The sequence below is a fragment of the Talaromyces rugulosus genome, chromosome II (assembly GCF_013368755.1).
Source record: "Talaromyces rugulosus chromosome II, complete sequence".
In the NCBI taxonomy this organism is placed as follows: domain Eukaryota; kingdom Fungi; phylum Ascomycota; class Eurotiomycetes; order Eurotiales; family Trichocomaceae; genus Talaromyces; species Talaromyces rugulosus.
In genome coordinates, this window is record NC_049562.1 from 4,644,664 (window position 1) to 4,666,487 (window position 21,824).

Below are 21,824 nucleotides of genomic sequence, written 5' to 3' on the forward strand. Positions count from 1 at the left end.
GCCTAGCGTGAGATTGTGTCTATAAATAACCAGTATTTCCCGATCTGGACTAGGGTGGTACAAGTCTATACAAACTCGATACCAACCTGATACTAATTTGATACTAATTTACTCCGTACTAAGAACTGCTTTTAATCCTCCAGTGAGGGAGTATTTGAATTGTTAGTTACTCGGCATGACTAGCTTCGTGATTCTCTGGCAGCTGAGGGCTGTTGCATTGAGTGTTGAGTGGCTGCTTCGGACTCGGCTGAAAATCGTCTACAGGGACTCGATTCTTAGAATCAACAGCAGGTGGCATTGGATCATAATGCTTGTGTGACGAGCACAAGAATCAATGAGTGATATATTATAACAATAATAATATGCTCCGGTTTTTCCGCCTGTGTCCCCACAGCCTTGCCAGTACTTCCGAATGGAGCGATCTGCCTATAAACCCCTCCTTTCTAATTATTACTATTACGACTAGGTAATACTCACCGAGTTCCATTTCCATTTCCATTTCCTTTCACATTATTATTGATAATTACTACCAGGATACTCGTGCGGAGTACTTCCCAGGTGTCATGTTGTAGAACCAACAACTTAAAAGCAAATCTCGCTTCATGACCAACGACACGGTCTGTGCTTAAATTCGGCCTATTTATAACCTCGCAAGCTAGTACTACTCTTATAACAAGAATTCCCCGATGTCCAACATTATTGTATATTATTGAATGTCACGCAATGACTAGCTAGACAATAATACGTCCGAATACATCCGTTGCGCGCCCGTGTACCACGCGATGGCCATGACGCGGATCCTGATGTCGCCAGACACGTCAGCTGCGTTCGTCTATCACAGAATCCACAAACCCTAAAAATTTCAATGCTGACGAGGAATTCACATAATCACATGAAAACGCCAAGGATTTCATAGTCGACTGGTTACGAACTGGTCTAAAAATACCGAAATTTTGGGTAATTGAACAATGGGACCAAATCCAGAGTCTAGTAATGTCTACTAGTGTCGTTCATACTGCTCTACACATCCACTGAAATGCCAGAAAACTAATCATTAGTCCTTCATGCTCAAATTTATTGCATAATCTAAGTTCTCCGTATTGCTAGTAATATTCGCCGACCGAACAGAGCACTGTGCAGTATGCAGTAATCATGGACGGCCCGCGATAGCCTAAACTTATCCCGGCATCATGCGGGGTGAGCTTTTTTTTTTTCTCCCCTCCATCACATCACTTGACATTTATGTCTTGAAACCACCACCATGCCTGTCAGTTCCATACAATTCATGGCCTGTTTATCATCGTATACTCTTCTCAGAACTAACATGACCGCAGTTAATAATGCTCACGGGGTACCCGTGCTCGGGGTTATCCTACCGCGCCAAACAGCTCGCCGAACTTCTCGAGTCCACCCAGAACAAAGTCTTTGCTGCAATTGAAAACGACAGCGACAGCACATCTGCCAACGGAAACCCACGCAAACGATTCTCCTTCCACATCGTGCCCTCCCACGACCCCTCGCATCCTCGGACCGTGTACGATCACGCGCGTACGGAGAAAGAGGCGCGAGCGGTGGCATTTGCGCGAGTGAAGCGCGCTCTGGCCAAAGATGCGTTCGTTATACTCGATGGAATGAATTATATCAAGGGCTATCGGTACCAGTTGTGGTGTGAGGCAAAATCAGTGGGCACCACATGCTGCGTGGTAAGTCCTGAGAGAAATTCTTCTTCTCTGCCCCGCATCGCATGAAATCTCTACAGCCAAAAGGATCAAGTTAACCAGAGACTGGGCAGGTTCATGTCGGAACGCCCATTGACAAATGTGTCGCGATCAATAATGCCCGTTTGCGCCAGCGCGCGACTCAGCAAGACAACGTGCAACTCCCTGAGACGACGGACACGACGGACGATCTTGCTGCTCCGGATAATGAAGAAGCCTACCCCTCCGAACTACACAACAACCTGATATTCCGCTACGAAGAACCTACTATGCACAGTCGCTGGGACAAACCGCTATTTATTGTGCCCTGGTCTGACGCTACGCCGCCGGTCGAAGAAATTTGGACTGCGGCCACAGGCATACCGGTCGAGATAGAAGCTCCCAACTCCCTCGCCGCCCTTCTTCATACCAACCCCGACAATAATACCGCACCTCCTCCTCCCTCTGACACAGCCAGCGTGGCATTCACGACAGCAACAACAAACGGCCGCGGTGGCCGCTTCGGTCGACCCCGAATCACACCCCATCTAGCCACGGTGCAGCCGGCCCAAAGCCAGCCCGATGCGCTCAATGGCTTTGAGAAACGCACATCGGCCGTCGTGACCGCAATCCGCAATTTCACACAAGCAAATCCGTCGGCAGAGGCAGCGCTCGCGCAGCAACAGTCTCAGAACCAGACGGCATATCACAAGGAAAGCACATTCGGCATCACCATCCCCGTGCCCGATGCTTCTTCGTCCGTCTTTATTCCCGCGCATATCGCACGCTCGGCGAGTACGGATGCTCTGGCTGGCGCCGGCGGTATCCTCGCTCTGCCTCGTCTACAGCGCCTGCGAAGACAGTGGATTAGTTTGAATCGCTCGTATATAGGCATGAATCATAGCCAGAGCAAGGGTGGGCTGGGCGTCGACCAGGTTGGCGACGCTTTTGTTCGGTTTTTGAACACTGAATTGGCGGGTGATGTTGCTTCGTGAGATTGATGTGCATATAAAATTACTATGACTATACATGAATGACGACGAATGAATAGATCCATCATATTAAAACTTTGAAGTAACTTTTGAGGTTATAAAAGATTTTTTCGTATTTATAATAAAATTGACAACACCAACATCCAAGCATACACATATATAAAAAATGCAAAAAAAATATCAAAATTCCTCCGGGGTTGCCCCTGTCGTTTTCCCTGGGTGTCTATAACACCGTAACAAGACTGTTTCCTTCCAAAATAATAACAAAAAAAAAAGTTACATCGCTGATCATCTTTCCATGCCTAGTTTCGCGTAATGCTCGCTCAAACCAACCAAGAATTGATGTGTAACAAATCCCAAAAAGATTCCGTCCCGGAGCAATATACATGATGATGCTGAAACATACGTAGGGAACAAAAGAAATGAAGAAAAATAAATCCGACAAGAAAAGAATACAAACAATAATATCAATAAGCCCAACTCGATCAAGACTTTTTTTTGTCAAGCATAGGAGCAACAAGATTGCGAGCTTTCGCGGTTTGCATAAGCGACCTGCTCTGCGAAATTCTTCCGCACTTATGTCTGGCCACAAAGACAAGGTGAGAATCCCTTAACTCGGTCATGAGCCTAGAGGAGAGTTCGGCCGTTGGAGTTCGAATGAGGCTTTGGTATGAATCTCAAAAAAGGAAAAACCCCTAGGCCGTGCGACGGGAATGGCTTCATGTCGACTTCGTGTCTCACAGAATGAAAAAAGGAGATGCCCTATGATTGGCAAAATGGTTTAAAAGAAAAGTCCACGAACAATTCAAGAGCAGATGCCATTGGCCAATTGGGTAGCAGCAGAGCTGGCTTCAAGCTGGCGGTAGTTCAATCCCAAGGTGATGAGCTCCTGAAGACTGGCATTGACCTTCTCGTGCATGGAAGAGTCCTGGGGTCTGATGGTAGTCAGCTCCTCAAGTAGGCGTGATCGGCAGTTGTTGTAGTTGCGCTCCGCGTTCTGGAGTCTTTGTCCATGCTGGGCAGTGTTGGTTTTCACGGGGTTGCCTTGAGAAGAGGCGGACTTGGTGCGTTTCATCGTGGCACTGCCTACGGGCTTGGTGACCTTCCTCTTACGCACACCGGCGCTGTCCTTTCTCTTGGTAGTAATCGGGCCACTGGCAGTTGTGGTCTCCGGAGAGCTTGGTTGATCCTGGGTAGTGTAGTCATGAACCCGCTTCATATGGTCGAAAAGGTTCCACCGACGAGGAAATCCAAATCCAGGAACAGCTCGGTCGCATCCGTCAAAGAGACACAGGTGAGGGTTATCTCCGTGGCCGTGGAATCCATGGGCTTCACGCTCGTGACGGAATAGGCAAGCATTAGAAGAGAAATGCAAGTTCTGGGCCGAACATGCAGCAACTTTACATCGGTACGGCTTCAAGTGGGAGTCCAGGTATTTACTATACGTGTGATTAGTAACAGGTCATAAGTTCGAAACAACGCGGAGATTCTTACTGATAAGCACATTTCTGCGTGGTGGGCGTGTGGTTGCATGCGTGCTCGCCAGTGGCAAAAGGGCAGTAATACTTGCCATCACCCTGAGTTGGCAAAGAGTAGAACGGGTGGTCCCTGGGGGTGGTCCTCATTTCGCCATCGTCCTTGGATCGTCGGCTTGTCTCTCCTCCCATGGGCAAAGATGTGTTATACGCTTCCGGATCAGATTTCCTGGCAGTGCGAGATGCAGACGCCGACAAAAGAGGGCGCTGCGCTTGCTTGGATGGCCTGATAGTCCTAGGACATGTTAGTACATCCGAATCTTCGACACTTTCCGGAAATTTTCCGAGGTTGCAAACAAACCTGTTGGGGTCCTGCTCATTCAGAGGAGGCGTCAAGGGAAGAAAAGGGTCTCCAAGGCTAATATTTTGACCACAGACGGTGGTATCGCCCATCAAGGTCTCATCGTGGTTGTGAAAGGGATATGCAGATTGGGAGCATGCAGAAGTAACAGAAATGTGGCCTGACTCTGTCAAAGGAGGCGATACCGGTGCAGAAAGACTGTGAGAGACTTGGTCGAAAGCGGCTCCAGCAAAGTTAGACGTGTCCAAGGACAAATTCCAGGTGTCCTGAGTGGAAACTAAGTGGCAGTCCTCGCTGTGAGAAGCATGTCCTGGGGATGCAGTGTCATCACGCATACATCCTTCATCATTATCATACGTAAAGTCCACCATGGTAGAAAAGGCTTGGGTAAAGTCCTGTGTGTGGGGAAAGTCCATATCACCATGCTCGCCCAAATTTCCGGCGGCTTGGATGTCCGATAATGAGTGGAACATGGCACCTGTGTCGTTAATTCCTGAATTGCCGGGAACTAGCTGTTGAGAGAAAGAGTATGAAAGCAACTGGACTTCTGGCGTCTCGGGCTGGGTAGCAATTGGACTGGATTCCATAGAGTCTGATGTGCTTAGTGTCCATTGGTCAATGTCCTGTGTGTGGTGTAGGCCTGAAGACAAAACAAAGTGATCCTGGGAAATTTCTTCATCCTTGGCAGTCCTTGAAATGGAAGATAGGTCCTGAAGAGCCGAGGCATGGCTATGCCGGGACTTGTGGTTCATGTTCTGTAGTGAGGAAAGGGAGACAACGTTCCCAGATTCCATTTTGATCCCTGAAGACATGGTCTCGAGATGTGTGAAGAAATGAATTTTAAAAAGAAAAAGCTGGTCTGGCTCCAACTATGTATCACTAAACATTGCAACGCATTAGTATTGGAACGGTGGCAAGCAATCAAATCAATAATAAGACAAAAATGAAAAGCGTCGCGAAACGTGTGGCCAGTCCAGTGCATGTAGAAGTCTAGCACGATATGTTAGCACGGAAGCCTGGCTAAAACAAGCATTGTCCACCCACAAATTCGTATTTCCAAGAAATCAATCCTAAGTCCGCAGGAGTCCAAGTCGCTGAGGTTGGTAGTTGGTGGTCAGGGAGAGGGGCAATCAAATCATGGAACAGGCGGTGTCGCCAAAGGGTTGTCCAGGGTAAGTAACTCTTGGAGAATGACGATAGGTCCTGGATAAATTTGGGAAACAACGGCGTAAAACGGGTTCCATTGTCCTTTGAGAGTATTCGGTTATAGGTAAAGAGAGAAGAAATCATAGTCCGGTAAGTCAAAAGTCCAGGGCCTCAAAGCAGATCGTATGGCATCAGCAACAGACTGCAACATTAAACAGTCTAAGCCCGAAGGCAGGTCCTAAGGTAGATTTTTGTCGACAAGGCCATAGGTTAAATTCCTGGTTTAGGAGGTCCGGGATTCATCAATAAACAGGTAAAGCAGAAAGGCCAGAAAGTAGTCAAGGATCCATAGAAGAAATGTTAGGTATCAAAACGGTCAAATCCACGGTCACGGCCATAGTAAAAAGAAGGATCCATTCAGGTATCAGGTATCAAACCCAGGGCTGGGCGTTCCATTTGAGGTATCTTGGGTAGGTCCATCTGGTCTCGAGGATTCGAGTAGGCCATCTGTATCCAGATTGAAAAAAAGATATTTGGTCACACGTGGTCATCGATTGCTCATCATTAAAGCTTTCGAGACGTGTTGTCTCCAGGCCACCCGACGGCTGTCGGGTGGCGTCAAGTAATCCATTCCAGAAGAGGCAAAATTCGGTAAATCCTTGTGGTGGCTGGTGCTGGCTCACATTTGTCACAGCACCAGAAAGCGAGCGCTTATCCGGCGTAATTTTTGATGGCAGTCCAAGGCGGCTAGGAGCAAGCGGAAGGCAAACAGAACAGACGTACATGATGCGACGGATACAGGTCCAGATGCAAGAGCAGAAAAAGAAAAAGCAGCAAAGCAACAGCAAATGAAAAGAGGGGATGGAGCTACCTGATGTTGTGATCTGTCGGCGTGTGTAACGATGTTCTATCTAGGTCCTGGGCAGAGAAACAAGAAAAAAGACAGTCCTGTCCTGGCAAAAATGGATCGTATGTCTCCTGTGGAAAGGTGTTGTTGTTCAAGTGGGAAACCAGGGTCTATAGAAGGTATCCTCGGGGTGTATAACTGAAGATGGTCTTGTGGTGAAGGCGGGTCGAGTTGATAGAAAGAAGCAAAGCACGTGCGATCAAGAGTGCGTTTTGGGAAATATAGCGTTGGGTATCCAAGTCAACTGTAGTTAGAAGAAGAGAAGAGGAAGAGGAACAGGAAGATGGGAGGGAAACGTTGGGCTTTAAGGCATGAGGAAGCGGGGCCCAGGAGGAAAGAGTGAAGCGGCCGGTGGGACGCGGTAGAAGGAGCGGGCCGGCACGCGGGGGCCCGCCGAGCCACGCCTTGTCTTCGTGGCGCCATGTCGCCCTTTCCTGCGTCTCCCACTGGCTGCCAGCGCTGTGATACTGTCTCGTCGACTGCGTCGCGCTGCATCGCTGTCAACTTGTCATGCCAATCGTGCGCTGTCCATGACTCGGAGGCAGGACAACTCGCGAAGCGGTGAGGCGTCGCCTTTTCTGGCCCACTCGTGTCTTTCCACTAACCGTGATTGAAAACCCGGGCTCCCACTAGGCCAGCACTATGTGGCCCCCGAAACAACAGCCTTGCTGGCCACGATTGGATAGGAAACAACGCGCTGCTGGCCTTGGCGCTGGTGACTAGACAACTGGCACTGCAGAACGGGCTCGTAGGACTATCGCGACACCAATCAAGCGAACGCACAAATGTGATAATGCTGGTTACTCGACAGCATGGCCCAGTACTCGAGTGGTTGAGAGAGGACGCTGGCCAGCATGGCTGCAACACGTAGCCACGGGCGGAGGGGTCGGAGTCCCTCGTTTATTACGCAGGATCATGTTGTTAAATTAACGAATTGAGGGATAAACTAGCTGCGACAAGGTGACAAAAGGAGATACGTATTCAGCTGAACGAAATGGAACATCATCGCATCAAGACAAGATGAACCTCGACGACAGCCGAAGGGCAAATTACAATGTGAAAACTGTTCGTCCCAAGAGCGAGAGCGCATTTTATTTATCCTCTATTATCTAGTGTATCTACTGCGCTCGGAGACGCCCAAACACCATTGGCTCCAACACAATCCGGTTGGGCAGCAATGCAGAAGAACGAACACGCTATCTCCGAAACTGCGACTGGGTGGGGATCCCTACAAGCTTGTTGGCTGTTAGCACTCATAGAACTGTACAGCGAATGTGAGAGATTCTCAAAATTGGGAAAATGTCAAGAGCAAGACGAGGCTATCAGATAGGTTGAAAGATGGTAAGGTTTGTCGTTCAGCAGGCCCGAGGCCTTCAGGTGAACTATGCTTTGAATGGGTGTTCATCATAAAAAGCGCCTTGTCGTGCGAAGGGTGCAGCAGAAATGAGTGAAAAATAGTACTAACCTGTGAGAAACTAATGAAAGTCGGTCGGAGATTGAATCAAATTTCCAGGTGTATCCTGCAACTGGAAAGCATGTCAGATATCTTCTGCAAAGCGATCCAGTAGATACGTGTCGTGCTTGTTGTCTTGTCTAATGTTGTGCGGTGAAGTAATTGTGCGGATAAAAAGAAAATGATTTTGACGCAGCCGAGAAACCTCGCGATGTTTGCATCTGTTTGCATATACCACGTGATATTATGTTTGCCTCAGGCAACGATATTGCATCTAACCAGCATCTTTGCTAAGAACATAACTCAATTTCAAATTATGTTTTCAAATGACATGCACATGCCGAGACGATGTATGGAAACTTAATTCCTCACGCATTACAAATGTTACTATTCAGGACGCAAAATCATTAGTTCGATCCATAGCACTACTAAACATGTGTAGAACATCAACCATGCTAAAACTATATAATCATTCATCTCAATAAAAAATTAAGATTTATTTATCCGAGATCAAGAGCTAGCTTTGAAGTCTTGATGAAATCAAATGTGTGTCGTGCTACTATATGGCTTGGAGCGTCGTCACGGGATCTGATACTCCATCCATTCCATCTCCAATTCACAACCGTACAACAGTACTCATCATTCTTTGCTCTTCCTACCAACGATACTAAGCTCCTTGTTCCAAGCCAATCAAACAAACGCTCCCGAATCGCATATCTTGCAATAAAGTTATCCTTCTAAGTCTACTTCAATGAATTGGACAGGAGGTCGCCTCCGGCGTCAATCTCACAATCGGCCAGACTCAATATTGCGGATTCAAAAGCAGCACTTTGCCAAGGGGCGCCTTAAAAAGCGAGAGTCTAATAACAAGAATTCTTCTATCTCCTATCTACGTTCGATATCCCACCTTCGTGACAATGGCCCCAATGAACCATACCACAACTCTACGCGCAATGGCGATGCAAGTTGGACGACGAGTCAGGCAGATCAGGCCGGCAACCGCATATGTACGTCATTCAATATCACACATGGAAACCAAAGCCATCAAGGAAATCTGGCTTCTGCAAACAGATTAGCTATCAAGCCCAGCTCAAACGCAGAGGTATTCAATTCATCCGTGCTTATGATTTCTTACTGACCACCATGATAAAACTAGGAAGGAACTGGTCTATCTTACATTGACAACATCAAGCAACGCCTTCTACACAAGACCGATTGGGTTGGGATCTCTCCTACCCGACCTGTGCAAGTGAATTTTGTCCCTATCGAAGAAAAGGAAAGGATAGGAAAGCGAAGAAAATTGTCGAGTGCCGATAGAATGACAGCTACCGCTATGACCAGAAGGTCTACACTTCATAGTAAAGCATCATTCTCTTTTGATGGTCAATGGTCTCCTAGAATGAATCCTGGGTCAGGATCTAACATCGACATTCGAATTCATACTGCTGAAACGCCCCTCGGAATCTCAGGAAGTCTACAATCACCCATAAGAATGGACTCTTCAGATTCGATACTTCTTGACGACAGTATTGATGGAGGACTAGGAGAGCGGCATGCCTCTGTTAATCGGGGGCCCTCTATTGAGCCTGATAAACAACAAGGGTTTCCGCAATCCGAAAAAGGCCAGAGAGAAAGGGTAACTCGCAGCTCCAGCGAGCTGCTGACGGATAGGTCCTCGACAATGCCTGTTATACACAGATTCACTTTGGACGATCAAATACTCGCAGAAAAGGAGGGTAACTCGGAATTGAATCACTCTATATCAAAATACCAACAGCTGAGTCCGCAGATTTCGCCAAGGAATCGCTTCGCTAACAATTGCTTTGATGAGTCAGAAGAGCAATTGAGCTTCTCTGTGACAGTAAAGGTAGATGACAGATTCAGCGAGAATGCTGGTTCCTATGGAAGCAACTCGGATTTATTGCCTCAAACCCAAAAAATTCCGAGGCAGCTACCACCACAACCACTTTTGAGAAAGCAGCCAGTTTTTTCTACACCATTTCGAACTACGGGGGACACACAGTTTCTGGATTATAAGTATTTTCACCAGGAACTTCCACCTCAATACCCACAAGAGACAATGAGCTTTTTCGGACAAAATGTACCGACTCCAGGTGTGCCAGATGGAGCACACAAAAGTTACTATAATCACTCGTCTCCTATTCAAAAAATCGCGGCTCCTCCGAACCAAGACGAACAATTCAGTGATTCACCGCCATATATTCCAGCCGCCAGCTTCAGAGAAACGAATAACAAGCCCAAAGAACCTGACCAATCTCCAGAGAAGCCAGCCCCGAGGTTTCGTTTCCCAGCTCACTGGACTCCGCATCACAATGAACAACAATTTGTATACGCCGAAGAAGAGGCACCTGCAAACATCCCTACTTCTCCTTTTGTGATAGCAGCACCCCGGGCTTCTTCCCCTTTTGGAAGACCAAGGAAAGCACTGTATGCGTTCGACAAGGATTTTACCGGTGCCTCACACCAATCGGACGAACATGAGGAACACGACATTCCACCTTACTTCAATACGCCATTTCATCGATAGGAAATTTAATTTTCACGAGAATAATTGAAAGCTAGTTGCTACAATATATATCATTTTTAAATTACTGTCTACATACGACATGACAAAACAGGGTGGAGTGCTATAAACAAGTTCTTGACTTCAAATGCTGGCACATGCATATATAATTCATTAACCCAAAGGTCCAATGTTCACATTGATCATTGATGTTGTCAAATTTAGAAAATGAGTTAGACCGCTTATGTCAAACTTGTCAAACTCGAGCCCCTACGGTCTTTTGGAATGAAGCCTGTAATTCTACTAGGTGAAGTCACACCCTCCCTCGATACTGCGACGGAATTGGTCAACCATCATCTTGATATTGACTTTACAAAAAAAAAAAGTGACACACTGCCATCCATGTTACCCACAGGTTTAATTCTACCCCAAATTTAATAGGGTGGATTAGAGTAGATAGAAACGATGTCCGAGTGGGGCTCGTGGTATAAATCACATGCTGTAGTATTAGTATATCTGTTCTCCAACCATCTCATTTATGCTAATCGACTGCTGTACGAAGCGATCGGCTGTCGGCCGATAACATTTGAAGTGCCTTGAAAGAACACACAGAAACTAGAAGAGATGCTATGGCATTGATTACGGATGGTAGATTCAGTGTTACAGGAAGTGATTGAAGACCGACGACTTTCCAGCATCTTCTGAAGACATAATAGAGTTTTTGAAAAGGCTGCGTGTCAACAACAGTGAAATTTTTTTAAAGAAAAATTGACTTATCCAGTATACATATGACTACTATTATTTCATAACTCAATTCTCACCCACAACGAGACTCCTTCTATCATCCAATTCGACATCATTCCTGCTCATATACCGTATAAGACTCTCCGTAAGCCGGTCAAGAACCCATTCAGGTTCCGTCTGCTCTGCCAGCATAGGACTGTTTTCGCCTATCCAATCCCATTCGATGACACCCCATTCATTTTCACGGATTTCAGAATCCCTCGCTCTAGGACGGCCGGGGTCGGTGAATCTTATTAATTGTGTGAATTCAACCCACTCTTCGTAGTTATACCGCTTGATTCCAGTGCCTGCCACATCTTGTGCGACTCGGCGGACAGCAAAAGTCAAGTCTCGTGCAAGTTGATCTTGCGAGCGGTGATGACGAGTAATAGCCACGGCCTGCGGCCGGGTGCAGTCAGAAGTACCACTGATGCTATTTTCCAGGTCTTCTTCATGGCCTGTATCGTTAACGCCTACGGCGAACCCCTGCTCAACACGTTTCCTTTCAGTCCGCCGTAGCAAAATATCATGCAGAACCGGAACTTTGTTGACAAATTCTCGATATATGCCAGTCTTTGGTAATACTGTAAATTCGGCAATCCAATTTGTGGCGTCATTAACGCCCTCGAGCACAGTATCGCTCATTTTCGAGATCAGAATTGTCATTGTTGGAATCGCAATCAGCGACCACACGATGAAAAAGGGGCGGCAAGGGTTAGTTTGCGGTGTGATATCGCCATAACCAATCGTCAACAGCGAGCAAAATGCAAAGTACAAGGCATCAAAATATGTGATTCCTTCTAAAGCCGAAAACACCGCCGCGCCAGCGCACCATACAATGGCAAAAGCAATCAGACTGAATACCAGGGACGTCCACCGGCGAAACCGAAGTGTTTCGCTCTGTATAGCCCGCATCGCGTTGAACCGATCTTCTTCTTCTCGCATGACCAATGTATCTGGCTGTTTCGGTTTGAATATTTTCGCAACGGAGCGAATTGGTCTTCTTCCCCCTCGGTGCAGGCGAGACTGCACAGAGCGGTTGGCCACAGATCCAGTGTCTTCATCTTTTTCGAGGGTTATTGAGTGCTCAACCGTTCTGGCTCGCATGCGTTGGAGATGGGATTTGATGACGTTGTCGTTTGTCACTTCTCTAGCAAAGCGACTGATACTCGAGACCACCAGGGCCAGAATAACTATTCCTATGACCGCGTAAGGGAAAACCAGCCCCTTTCCAACGCTGTCATGCGGTGTGATATCTCCGTATCCCAATGTAAGCACTGTAATGTCCGAGAAATACAAAGCGTCTGGGTATGATATGCCAATGAGCCTTTGAAAAATGGCGGCGCCAATGGCGAGCCAGATCATGAGCGATGTAGTCTGTAGAATCAGTGTGCGCTGATCGTCGGTGAGTGCAAAGTGTTGAGGATAGTGGCCCAGCATATATCCCATCATATTAATCATAAGAATGATAGATAGAATAAAATAAAGAACCGCGGCAATTATGCCACTCCAGTAGCCTTGAGAAAATACTTCATCGGGCGGGTTTGGGGGCACATATATGTGCATCGAAGCTGTAATTCCAGCTAACTTAATGAGTACTCACTGTTAGTTATATCAATAAATAAGCCAAGAATCCAGAGGGATTAAGTACTTACAACTCCAGTAGCCAAAAACCACAAAATTATCGAGGCAGGAAGTGCGATAATATACCGCACCCTTCTGGTGAAGTTGAAAAGTAGAAATAAATTTCCCAAAACACCAAGGACCAAGGACGTAGCATTTAAAGCCACACACCTAATTAACTCGTTAGCATTGGATCCTTTGTATATTCCGTGGTTGCAATTTACCAGCGAGGGTCATCGATCCCGACTTGCAGGGTCCTGTCCTGGTTATCAGTTTGGCCAGGAAAGACTCGATTCCTCCATGAAGTCACCAAAGCGACTATAGACATGACATTTGCCAAGGGCGCTGTCGTAGCAGCTACTAGAGGAATTGCTGTTGAGGCAATCCACCAGTCCCTGAACACATCAGCCGGGTTCTTTCATTGTGAAGCACTGTAGAGAGACTTACTGAGGCTCTTCGTCGACAGGAGGCCGCATGTTGAACGCGTCCCAGAAGCCAGACCATATTCGTTGTAACCGAGTCTGGTTGTTATTATTATCGGATGTCTTTCGTGACCCGACCACTATGTCTATGTTCGGCGCCTCTGGCGAGTCCTCGACGTCCATGTCCGCGCCCATCGTCCCTTGCTGCGTGCGATTACAAGGGCACAACTTTAACTCCGTATGATGAGCCTCAATAATAAAATAGAGAATAATCAAATATTACTGTAGTGATCGAGGTGTTCTGAGGCGCAAAGATCTGCAGTCATGTGGCTTGTCGATGAAATCATCCAGCGGCCGACGCCGGATAAGGTTTCGGGATCCACGACTAAACTGCGAGTGAGTCGCATTCGACCTTAATTGTCTTTGAGAGTAGTACGTAATGAGAAACATACTAGTGTTATGAGAAATTCCCTTGCGTAGTATATATGTTCTAATTTGGAGTTGTAATAAACAATAAATAGTTGTAGGAAAAAGTCTTCACAATGTAAAGTCGATTGACCTATCAAATCGTTCAAACTACAAAATCTAGTAATACTTCAACGTTTTCCACGGTTAGGGTATCGCGTAGTATTTTTCATGGAAATTGAGAGAAGTAATATTTTATTAACATGCTGAATATATGTTTCCTTTTGGTAATGCCCTTGTCTTCAAATGGTGCCATCCATTGGTTCAACTGTCCTGAAATAAACTGACCAGCATTGTCCAAGAAATACGATTAGGGAAATGTTTACAGATCACTGGCCCAGGGAAATCACCTTTTTATAACCAAAAAATCGAATTTGATCTGTATGTCCATAAGGGGCATCAGAAACACGTAATCACCAACCTCCCCAACTAGGGTATCCCCCCATACCCCAATCCACTGCAGGCCAATCGAGCTGGTTTGGACCAAAGTCTATAAGGTTCAGCCCATTCATATTGGAGTATATTTCTGGCACTGTTGGTATGTAGCCATCTTGGCCGCCCATGCTATACTGCCGATTATGATTTCCAATGCCCATTGGCATTGACATAGGGAAATTGTCAACGCCCATATCCGTATCGCCACTTCGCTGCTCTGGCTCGGTATTTAGTGCACTTTGCTCTGTTTGAGTCAAAATTCTCTTAATATCTATCACAATTTTTGGCATCGCCAAAGACTCCCCGGATTCCCTAATCGCTGCCTCTCGGGCCTCCCATGCCTGGAGGATGACACTCGAGAAAAGTTTGAACATATGAATATGGAAATCTCCAACAGGAGCACCAAAATGAGCATCGTAGTTTTCACCCATGATTTTCCAAGCATAGTCGGCTTGATCACATGCAGGTCGCCGTTTCAAGTACTGAACAATCAGGATATATGCTGGAAAGGGGAAATAGAATTGCACCAGCCAAGTAAATCCTTTCGTCAAAGGCGAGGTGACAATTTTTGCGTCGCACTCAAGCATTTTGAGCGCATACGACACAGCAGTATCGTGTTGATACTCCGTTTGGGGTGTGGTGCTCGAATATTTGGAGTGATATTCCATTACGCGATATTTAGCAAGCCATCCACGTGTCATCCAGATCGTCATGAAGTGGAGAGGATTTTCAGGGTCACAGAACTTCAGGTATTCATCCTCAATTTTCTGTTCTAGATGGTCCAATTCGCTATCCGCTGAAATGGCACCCGAGTTGGCATATTTGGCAAGGGGTTTGAGAGCCGGGTTGGTAAAGCCAAGGTAGAACGTTGTGTTTCGAATAAAGTCGCCCAGTTCACTATGGACAACAGCAAAAAGTGCATCGGTGGAACTTCTCTGGACTCGTGGGAGCTCTTTCATGTTTGGTAGTAACTCAGAGTCACTCACGTTTAGGGGAATTTGGCAGTCCCACGTAGGAGTGAGCGCTGTAGTTTTAAAGTCAGCAAGCTCGTTGGTGCGAGCATCGAAAAGAACCAGCGACCACCACAGTCTCCGACGCATTTCACCTTCAAGAGGAGTGCATCGTGCCAAAGCAGACTCGCTGTGAATACCCATGCGTTGTGCAATGCGAATAACAACACCGAGCATGGAGGAAAGTGACAATGGAACTGTGCTGGGCCTGACAGAAATCTGAAATCGTTAGAAATTTTTAGATGAATTACTCAATCTTGACTCACCAGATAGAGATACAATGCTGTCAAGCAGTCACGATCGTTGCACCGTAAAAATCCACATTTTGATAAGGCCTGCCGACAGCCAAGCTGATATTTCCCCAAAAGATCTTCTTTTGAAGACCCAAATATAGCTTGGCAGTCTTCCACCGAGATACTAAAGATAGACATGCAATAAATACTGAACATGAGGGCCCCTAAGGCGGGCTTAGTACTCGAAATATTACTAGCAGCTTCAATTATGCACCCTTGAAAGCTGGGAGTGTGTATGACTTTGAGAAGCGGATTCACGTTTTCGAGAAAAATCTGCCACAGTCTGAATATTTGAACTGGCTCAGGATGTAAAGCCGAAGTGTCGGTGGTGGTTGTCCTGTGCGAGCCAAAGAGAAGGTGGTCATCACTTTCAAACAATTGACACCACGTTTTTCTCACAACATTCTCCCGCAATTCGTCATCCGAGGAGTCGCTGTCACTGGCGGAGCCTTGGAACTATTTTATTATTAGAAGGAACAATGCTAAATACCATAAGACAGGACTGTACCCTTTTATTCATGGCATGCCAGAAGTTCCTAATACAATTAGCTTCATGGAGTTTGAGCTGCCTAGAGAGAACATACTTGTCTCCGTATATTCGTTGTGTATAATTTGCTCTTGTCAAAGGAGATGAATGATCTGTTTTAACGGATCTTGGGTGCTTGTCATCTGGGCCATAGCTTTCTTCTCTGTGAGGACTCTGAGAGGCCTCCCGCATAGTTGAGTCCTTGTGGAGTGGTTCAAATTTAATTCTGTTCTGAGAAAGAAGATCTTCGTAGCTGCGGATACGGTCTAGCAGTTCTCTCTCAGGGAATCTCTTTTTACGCCGGTGCAGGACCGGTGCTGGTTGTTCACATTGCGTCCGAGACCTGATGCAGTTCGAGCAAGGGCACTTGCGATCGCACTTGACTTTGCGTTGCTGACAGCGCACACATGCTAGCACTCTCTGAGGCTTTGTAGTCAAGAAAGGAGAATCCACGGTCGAAGACATGTTCGTGTTTCCCCCCTGTATAGTGGACATGATGATGATGATGATGATGACTGTACGGAGTGCGGCTTCTTGCGAGTTCCGTATCTATATGATTTATTGATATACAATAAAAGCAGAAATCCGTTGAACATTGATTCAGCAGGTTGGGGTGTGTCCGGATGCAGGCGGGTTCTTAGAAGACCCGAGAGACCCACCTCGGGCTTTAGTAACTCCCGAACATGTACGACTATATAGGTACTTGAAGAAATTAGGTTCGATTATCAATTTTTTACAAGTTTGAGAAACGTTAGTTGGTAATTGAGTTTAAAGTCATTACTCGAGGTAAAAGAAAGTAAACGAAACCCAACATTGAAGTATTCCCAGTTCAGACTAGTGACTATATATACTCAACATTTTGAGTCTGTATGTCATTCAAAAACGACAATTAATCGATATAATATTTTCAGTTCCTTTTTTAAAGCTAAAAATAAGCCAAGATGATCCCACTAGTCACCAAACAGATCTTTCCAGTTAAACCTATTAAGCTCCTGATCAAATCTTGTTTCATCGGATAGAAAAGAAATCCGCGCTCAATCATCGCGATTTAACATCTTGCAAAAACCACTTAACATATTACTGCCTGTACTTTCCTTCTTAAGTCAACTCTTATGGTGATATTAGGCGTCTTGAAAACCTAAATACTCGACGCCTGCCAGCCACACTTTCTGAATTCGTCGAGTAGCTTTGATATCCTCCAAAGGATTTCCATCAATTAATATGAGATCTGCACGCATTCCAGGAACGATGGCTCCACGATCACGCAATCCGTAAAGAAAGGCTGGAAGATACGTTGCAGACCTCAATGCTTCCAAGTTTGACATTCCCGCCTCAACCAAATTTTCCAACTCGTCATGCATGCTGGATCCGAATGGGACCATGGCAGGTACACCCGGTGCACTATTTGAGTCCGTTCCGGCGAGGATCGGTATTCCAGCTTTGTGGATGCTCGTCACAGATTCTATTGCAGGCTTGAAACTGTACTTGACCGGTTTGTTCTTAGCACTATTTCGCATCATCGTCAGAGTGGTGTTACAGTCTGGCCGTGGCGTAACATCCCTATAACCATGTCTTGAGTGACAGATTTGTCCATAGGCACATGCTGGATATGATCAGTCCCGGCCATGATGGCTTGCTCATAAGCCTGGTAAGTGGAAGCATGAGTGGAACCCATTTTTCCACCTTGATGCACCAAGTTTACCAAGTCAGTCAGGGTTTTCTGTGATAGACCAGGGACTTCTGCGATAAGCTTCACATAATCAGGACCGGCAGCGAGTTGCCGCTCCATTCATGCCGGTACTTGGCTGTCATTATGGATGAGAAGACTTGGGTCAATCATAGCAGTGATAATCCCGTGCGCACTGCCCGAAGCTGAAGCAGGAGCAGTCGTGGTTAAAATATCTGCCAATCCTGTATGGCCTTTGAGTGATTTGCACATTTGTGTTTCAAAACATGCCATTGTGAAACAGGTGGTGACACCGAATCGAGACAGGTCTTGTAGATGAGTGATATTGCTCGGGTGGCAGTGAGAATCGATTAAACCAGGTATAAGTGTTGCCCATTTTGCATTGATCTGCTTTGCTCCAGTTGTATTGTCACCTATTATAGCCCCATCAATGACCACCGTCGTGGCAGGGCCTATATCGTGCCCATTGAATACCCTGACGTTATCAATGGCGATTTTTGCAGAGGCAGGGCTGTTGAACGACCGAGCTTCGTTATTCTTGGCCGTTATAGATTCAAAGTCCATCTTGGGTAGCGATTTGGCTGAGAGATATGACTTGACAGAGGTGGAAAGGAGCACAGTGCCTAGAAAATGAGAGAAGAGGTTCTTAAAGTGCATAATTAGAGTATCAGTTGCTATAGAGTCCGGATAACACTTAGTTATTGAATACAGTTAAAACAGGGGTAAGATGGTGGGCTTTATAGAAGGAATTTTAGGCTAGCTATACAGTTGTAAACAAGATTTATCAGGCTCTTGGAAGAAAATGATGCTCTAGAAACTTAAAGGAGCGAATTATGGAGTTGCTGGCCAGAGCTAGTGCTGCAAAATTGCAGTTCTAACCAGTTTTTGCTACGAGTTTCCATCCATAACATTGGAATCTAGTAAAAATTAGTTAATTAGCAATACTCCCTTCCCTTTTTCTGGTAATGGGCTTCTAAATATAAATGCCTATTAGGGTTAGCGCTGCGACCTCGCGGAACTAACCGGATTTGGGAATTTATATCATCCTTGAAAAATGGAAGGTCTGATCTAGTTGATAGTATACGATAATGTAATGGATTTTCTCATAGGCCAATCTAGATGCAATGTTTCCGATATCCTGCGGGCCAAAGCTATCGCTCGTCAACGGCATCAATAATATAATCGACCTAGAAGCCTCGGGTCATGTATGACTGGCAGTGGTGCAATACTATATGAGTAATATCTATCCCCTCCCCCTTTTTTTATTATTTGGGTAGTCAGGGGTATTTGTATATTTTTATATAAATTAAGATTTAGATGATAACATTTCCTAAAAAATGAACAAGTCAAACACCCTGTATAAAGGGCTCATTAAGTACTAAACACCATATCGACGCGAAGTCCAAAACATATGTGCTGACCCGAATTAGAATACCCGGGTCCCAAATTCTTCAGCAAGCCGTCATGTTTTATCTTCTGGGGTTTCTAAAAAGGCGCCAAAACAAATTGTAGAGCACGACTCTTTTAGCGATCTCTATAACAACACAATTATTAGAAGTTTAAAAAAAAATACAATCCATGAAGAGACCTACGCATTACTCGAAACTCCACCATCTTCTTGCCGTTGTTCTCTGTTGTTTCATGACACTGGCTGGTTGACCTTTTCAGGGCCACCTGCAACCGCGTGGCTATGAGATCCGGTTTCTTGACTCGGTAATTCGGTTGGCCGTGGTGCTGGGCTGTCGCTTTCTGCAGATTCGCCGCTTTTCTTCTTTTTCATGAAAAGAAATGGTATGGCGAGACACATGGTTGGGATAGCAAGACGTATCTTCAAATATCGATATGGTGAGATGAAATAGGAATTTCTTAAAAGTAAAAAGAAAGCAAGGAGTTTCTATTCAAACGTGATTTTTATTTCTCAACGTCTTTATAAATGACCTAACATTCGGGGGTTACGTTTTATATACATGGGAGCACGGCCGGTGTTGCATTTCACGTAAACAATAAACGATGAATGATTTTAAATACTCCTGGGGCGCCGCAGGTCCCAAGAGAATTAGACTAACAGCGTTCAGTTCCACTTAAGAACATCTATACGTAAAATTAGCCTGGCCCCACCCTGTAATAATGTCAGCGCTAAACTTAAAACATCAAGTGTTGCGATCAAATCATCTGTCATAGTCTTACTTTTGGGCAGACTATTTTCAAAGCTTAACATTGGCTATTATGAGCTAAAATTTGGTTTCTTCGAACTTACAACTATATTACGGACTAGCTCGACTGCTTACATCGTTGTTTGGTTCGCGTTACATACTCTTTTTAGAGTATACTACTGCAAACTACGTTATAAATTGAGCTGAAAGTAGGCCATAGTTTCCTAGAAGGTACCAAGTCGCGGGCATTTCCCCCGCCCCTCTTGAGACTTGAATGAAATCAGCCACTAAATCGCGGTTTGACTTGTAGAAGCAAAAATATATTCTTGTTTTTATCCTACTAAAGCCGTCCATTTGATAGTGAAATAAAGATAAATAGATAAATAAAAATCCCCTAGTTGAACATCCTGTCACATTAGTCTCCACGGTTTGGCTATTGAATGATCATACTCCAAGTATAAGGCTTAGTCTTAGAAGTGTATGAATGAATATTACATATACAGATATAGCACCATTTATGGTAAAGTTGCACGGTGGACTCCTTAATCATCCTACTATAAAGTTTCTAAGAGCTCCGCCTCAGCAGGATGGCTGGCCAGCCAGCGAGTCCTTGCATGAGATGCAGATTTGATACCGAATGCCGACCCAATCCGATCCAGATAATCAAGGATTAAATGTCTCTGGTATAATGAGAGACTGTCCACGGAATTTGCTGTCCCGAGGCCTCGGAGCAGAAAAAAGGCTCCCAGGCCTTTCGATTCGGCACCAATTTTTACTTCGCCATTGTTATCGATATCCCCCAGCAAATAAGGAGCACTTGAGCAGATTTTATCTACAAATGTTGAAAGACTGTCGCGAAGGCTCCTCTCAGACATTACAGGTCCATTGTAATCGGGCTGGCAGGCATATCCTGTGCAGAAAATGTAATAGCCTTCAATTAGGCTCTGTACCAAGTGAATACAGCCACACCAGTAGATCATCCATAGAGCCGCGAGCTGGATATTTTTAAAGGCATGTATTTGTTTTAAAGCAAACCAGGCTTCATCAGAGCCATGGTCCTGTAGTAGAGTGAAAGTATCAAACGTCCATCCTGAAGGCACAGAGCTTGACCAAGAGGTCAGTTGCGAGTGGGTATCAACAGCACTTTGTAAAGCTTCGTCGAAATTTGTCCCCGGGTGACACTTGCTAATTGAGATTTGTGATACGGCTGCTTGTAGCTTTAACCGGGACATGGATGCCTTGGACAGCAATGGCCATAGTGATGATCCGAGTGAAGAGGTATTGGGAACATAATCGTTCTGTATATTTGAGTTTCCATCGTCAAAAGGTTCATACAGGGCACGAATTATGCTATGGGCATTCACTGTTCGGTGGAGGCCATCATTGATGTTAGAGCAAGGTTGCGTGGCCCATCGCTGACGTACAATTTCTGCTGCAGCTGCGTCGTGGGGGCTGGCCAATGGGGTTTTCATGCCAGAGATAATCTATATATTAGTTAGCTTGGCCCATTGGACAGGTTATTCTTCGCGTACCTCGTGTTTCTGAAGGAGAACAATAGCTGTCAATGTTTCATCTGCCGTTGCAGTCGATGGATGGTTTAATTCGCTGCCAAGAAGTTGCAACGCTTCCCCATAGTGTACCTGAGATACCCGTTGAAGCTGCCTCATACGTGAAATATTTGCGAGATTCGAAGTAGAAATAGCAAGAAACGCTTCTTGTAGGCATGGTGATGGTGTTTTCAGCATTTGTGGAAGAAACTCCAAATAACCAAGCACTAGAAAAGTTGCGGGCATCGTAAAGTTCTCAATAAAGCTTGCAGTTGCATATTGAGTCCAATCTGTGGAGGGCCGAATATGCATATGTGGTGCTGTT

The 21,824-nt window shown here is 45.6% G+C and overlaps 7 protein-coding genes across 7 annotated transcripts; 2 read left to right on the forward strand and 5 right to left on the reverse strand.

The window, feature by feature from the left end:
• Positions 1–1,261: 1,261 nt before the first annotated feature.
• Positions 1,262–2,692, forward strand: TRUGW13939_04077 (uncharacterized protein; the record flags this gene model as incomplete). The annotated part of the gene is made up of 3 exons (XM_035487254.1): positions 1,262–1,267; positions 1,335–1,703; positions 1,793–2,692. 3 exons carry the CDS (start codon positions 1,262–1,264, stop codon positions 2,690–2,692), a joined length of 1,275 nt encoding a protein of 424 aa, XP_035343147.1.
• Positions 2,693–3,494: 802 nt separating this feature from the next.
• Positions 3,495–5,337, reverse strand: TRUGW13939_04078 (uncharacterized protein; the record flags this gene model as incomplete). Its single annotated transcript, XM_035487255.1, has 3 exons — positions 3,495–4,128; positions 4,184–4,459; positions 4,526–5,337. The coding sequence occupies 3 exons, from the start codon at positions 5,335–5,337 to the stop codon at positions 3,495–3,497; spliced, it is 1,722 nt and encodes a 573-aa protein (XP_035343148.1).
• A 3,445-nt stretch (positions 5,338–8,782) lies between these two features.
• Positions 8,783–10,579, forward strand: TRUGW13939_04079 (uncharacterized protein; the record flags this gene model as incomplete). Its single annotated transcript, XM_035487256.1, has 2 exons — positions 8,783–9,133; positions 9,188–10,579. 2 exons carry the CDS (start codon positions 8,783–8,785, stop codon positions 10,577–10,579), a joined length of 1,743 nt encoding a protein of 580 aa, XP_035343149.1.
• A 786-nt stretch (positions 10,580–11,365) lies between these two features.
• TRUGW13939_04080 (uncharacterized protein) lies at positions 11,366–16,304 on the reverse strand (the record flags this gene model as incomplete). Its single annotated transcript, XM_035487257.1, has 9 exons — positions 11,366–12,925; positions 12,994–13,132; positions 13,186–13,356; positions 13,409–13,632; positions 13,836–13,959; positions 14,266–15,512; positions 15,560–16,042; positions 16,095–16,122; positions 16,171–16,304. The coding sequence occupies 9 exons, from the start codon at positions 16,302–16,304 to the stop codon at positions 11,366–11,368; spliced, it is 4,110 nt and encodes a 1,369-aa protein (XP_035343150.1).
• A 929-nt stretch (positions 16,305–17,233) lies between these two features.
• TRUGW13939_04081 (uncharacterized protein) lies at positions 17,234–17,632 on the reverse strand (the record flags this gene model as incomplete). Its single annotated transcript, XM_035487258.1, has 1 exon — positions 17,234–17,632. One exon carries the CDS (start codon positions 17,630–17,632, stop codon positions 17,234–17,236), a length of 399 nt encoding a protein of 132 aa, XP_035343151.1.
• A 269-nt stretch (positions 17,633–17,901) lies between these two features.
• On the reverse strand, positions 17,902–18,456 carry TRUGW13939_04082 (uncharacterized protein; the record flags this gene model as incomplete). The annotated part of the gene is made up of 1 exon (XM_035487259.1): positions 17,902–18,456. The coding sequence occupies one exon, from the start codon at positions 18,454–18,456 to the stop codon at positions 17,902–17,904; it is 555 nt and encodes a 184-aa protein (XP_035343152.1).
• A 2,050-nt stretch (positions 18,457–20,506) lies between these two features.
• On the reverse strand, positions 20,507–21,811 carry TRUGW13939_04083 (uncharacterized protein; the record flags this gene model as incomplete). Its single annotated transcript, XM_035487260.1, has 2 exons — positions 20,507–21,436; positions 21,485–21,811. The coding sequence occupies 2 exons, from the start codon at positions 21,809–21,811 to the stop codon at positions 20,507–20,509; spliced, it is 1,257 nt and encodes a 418-aa protein (XP_035343153.1).
• Positions 21,812–21,824: the final 13 nt, after the last annotated feature.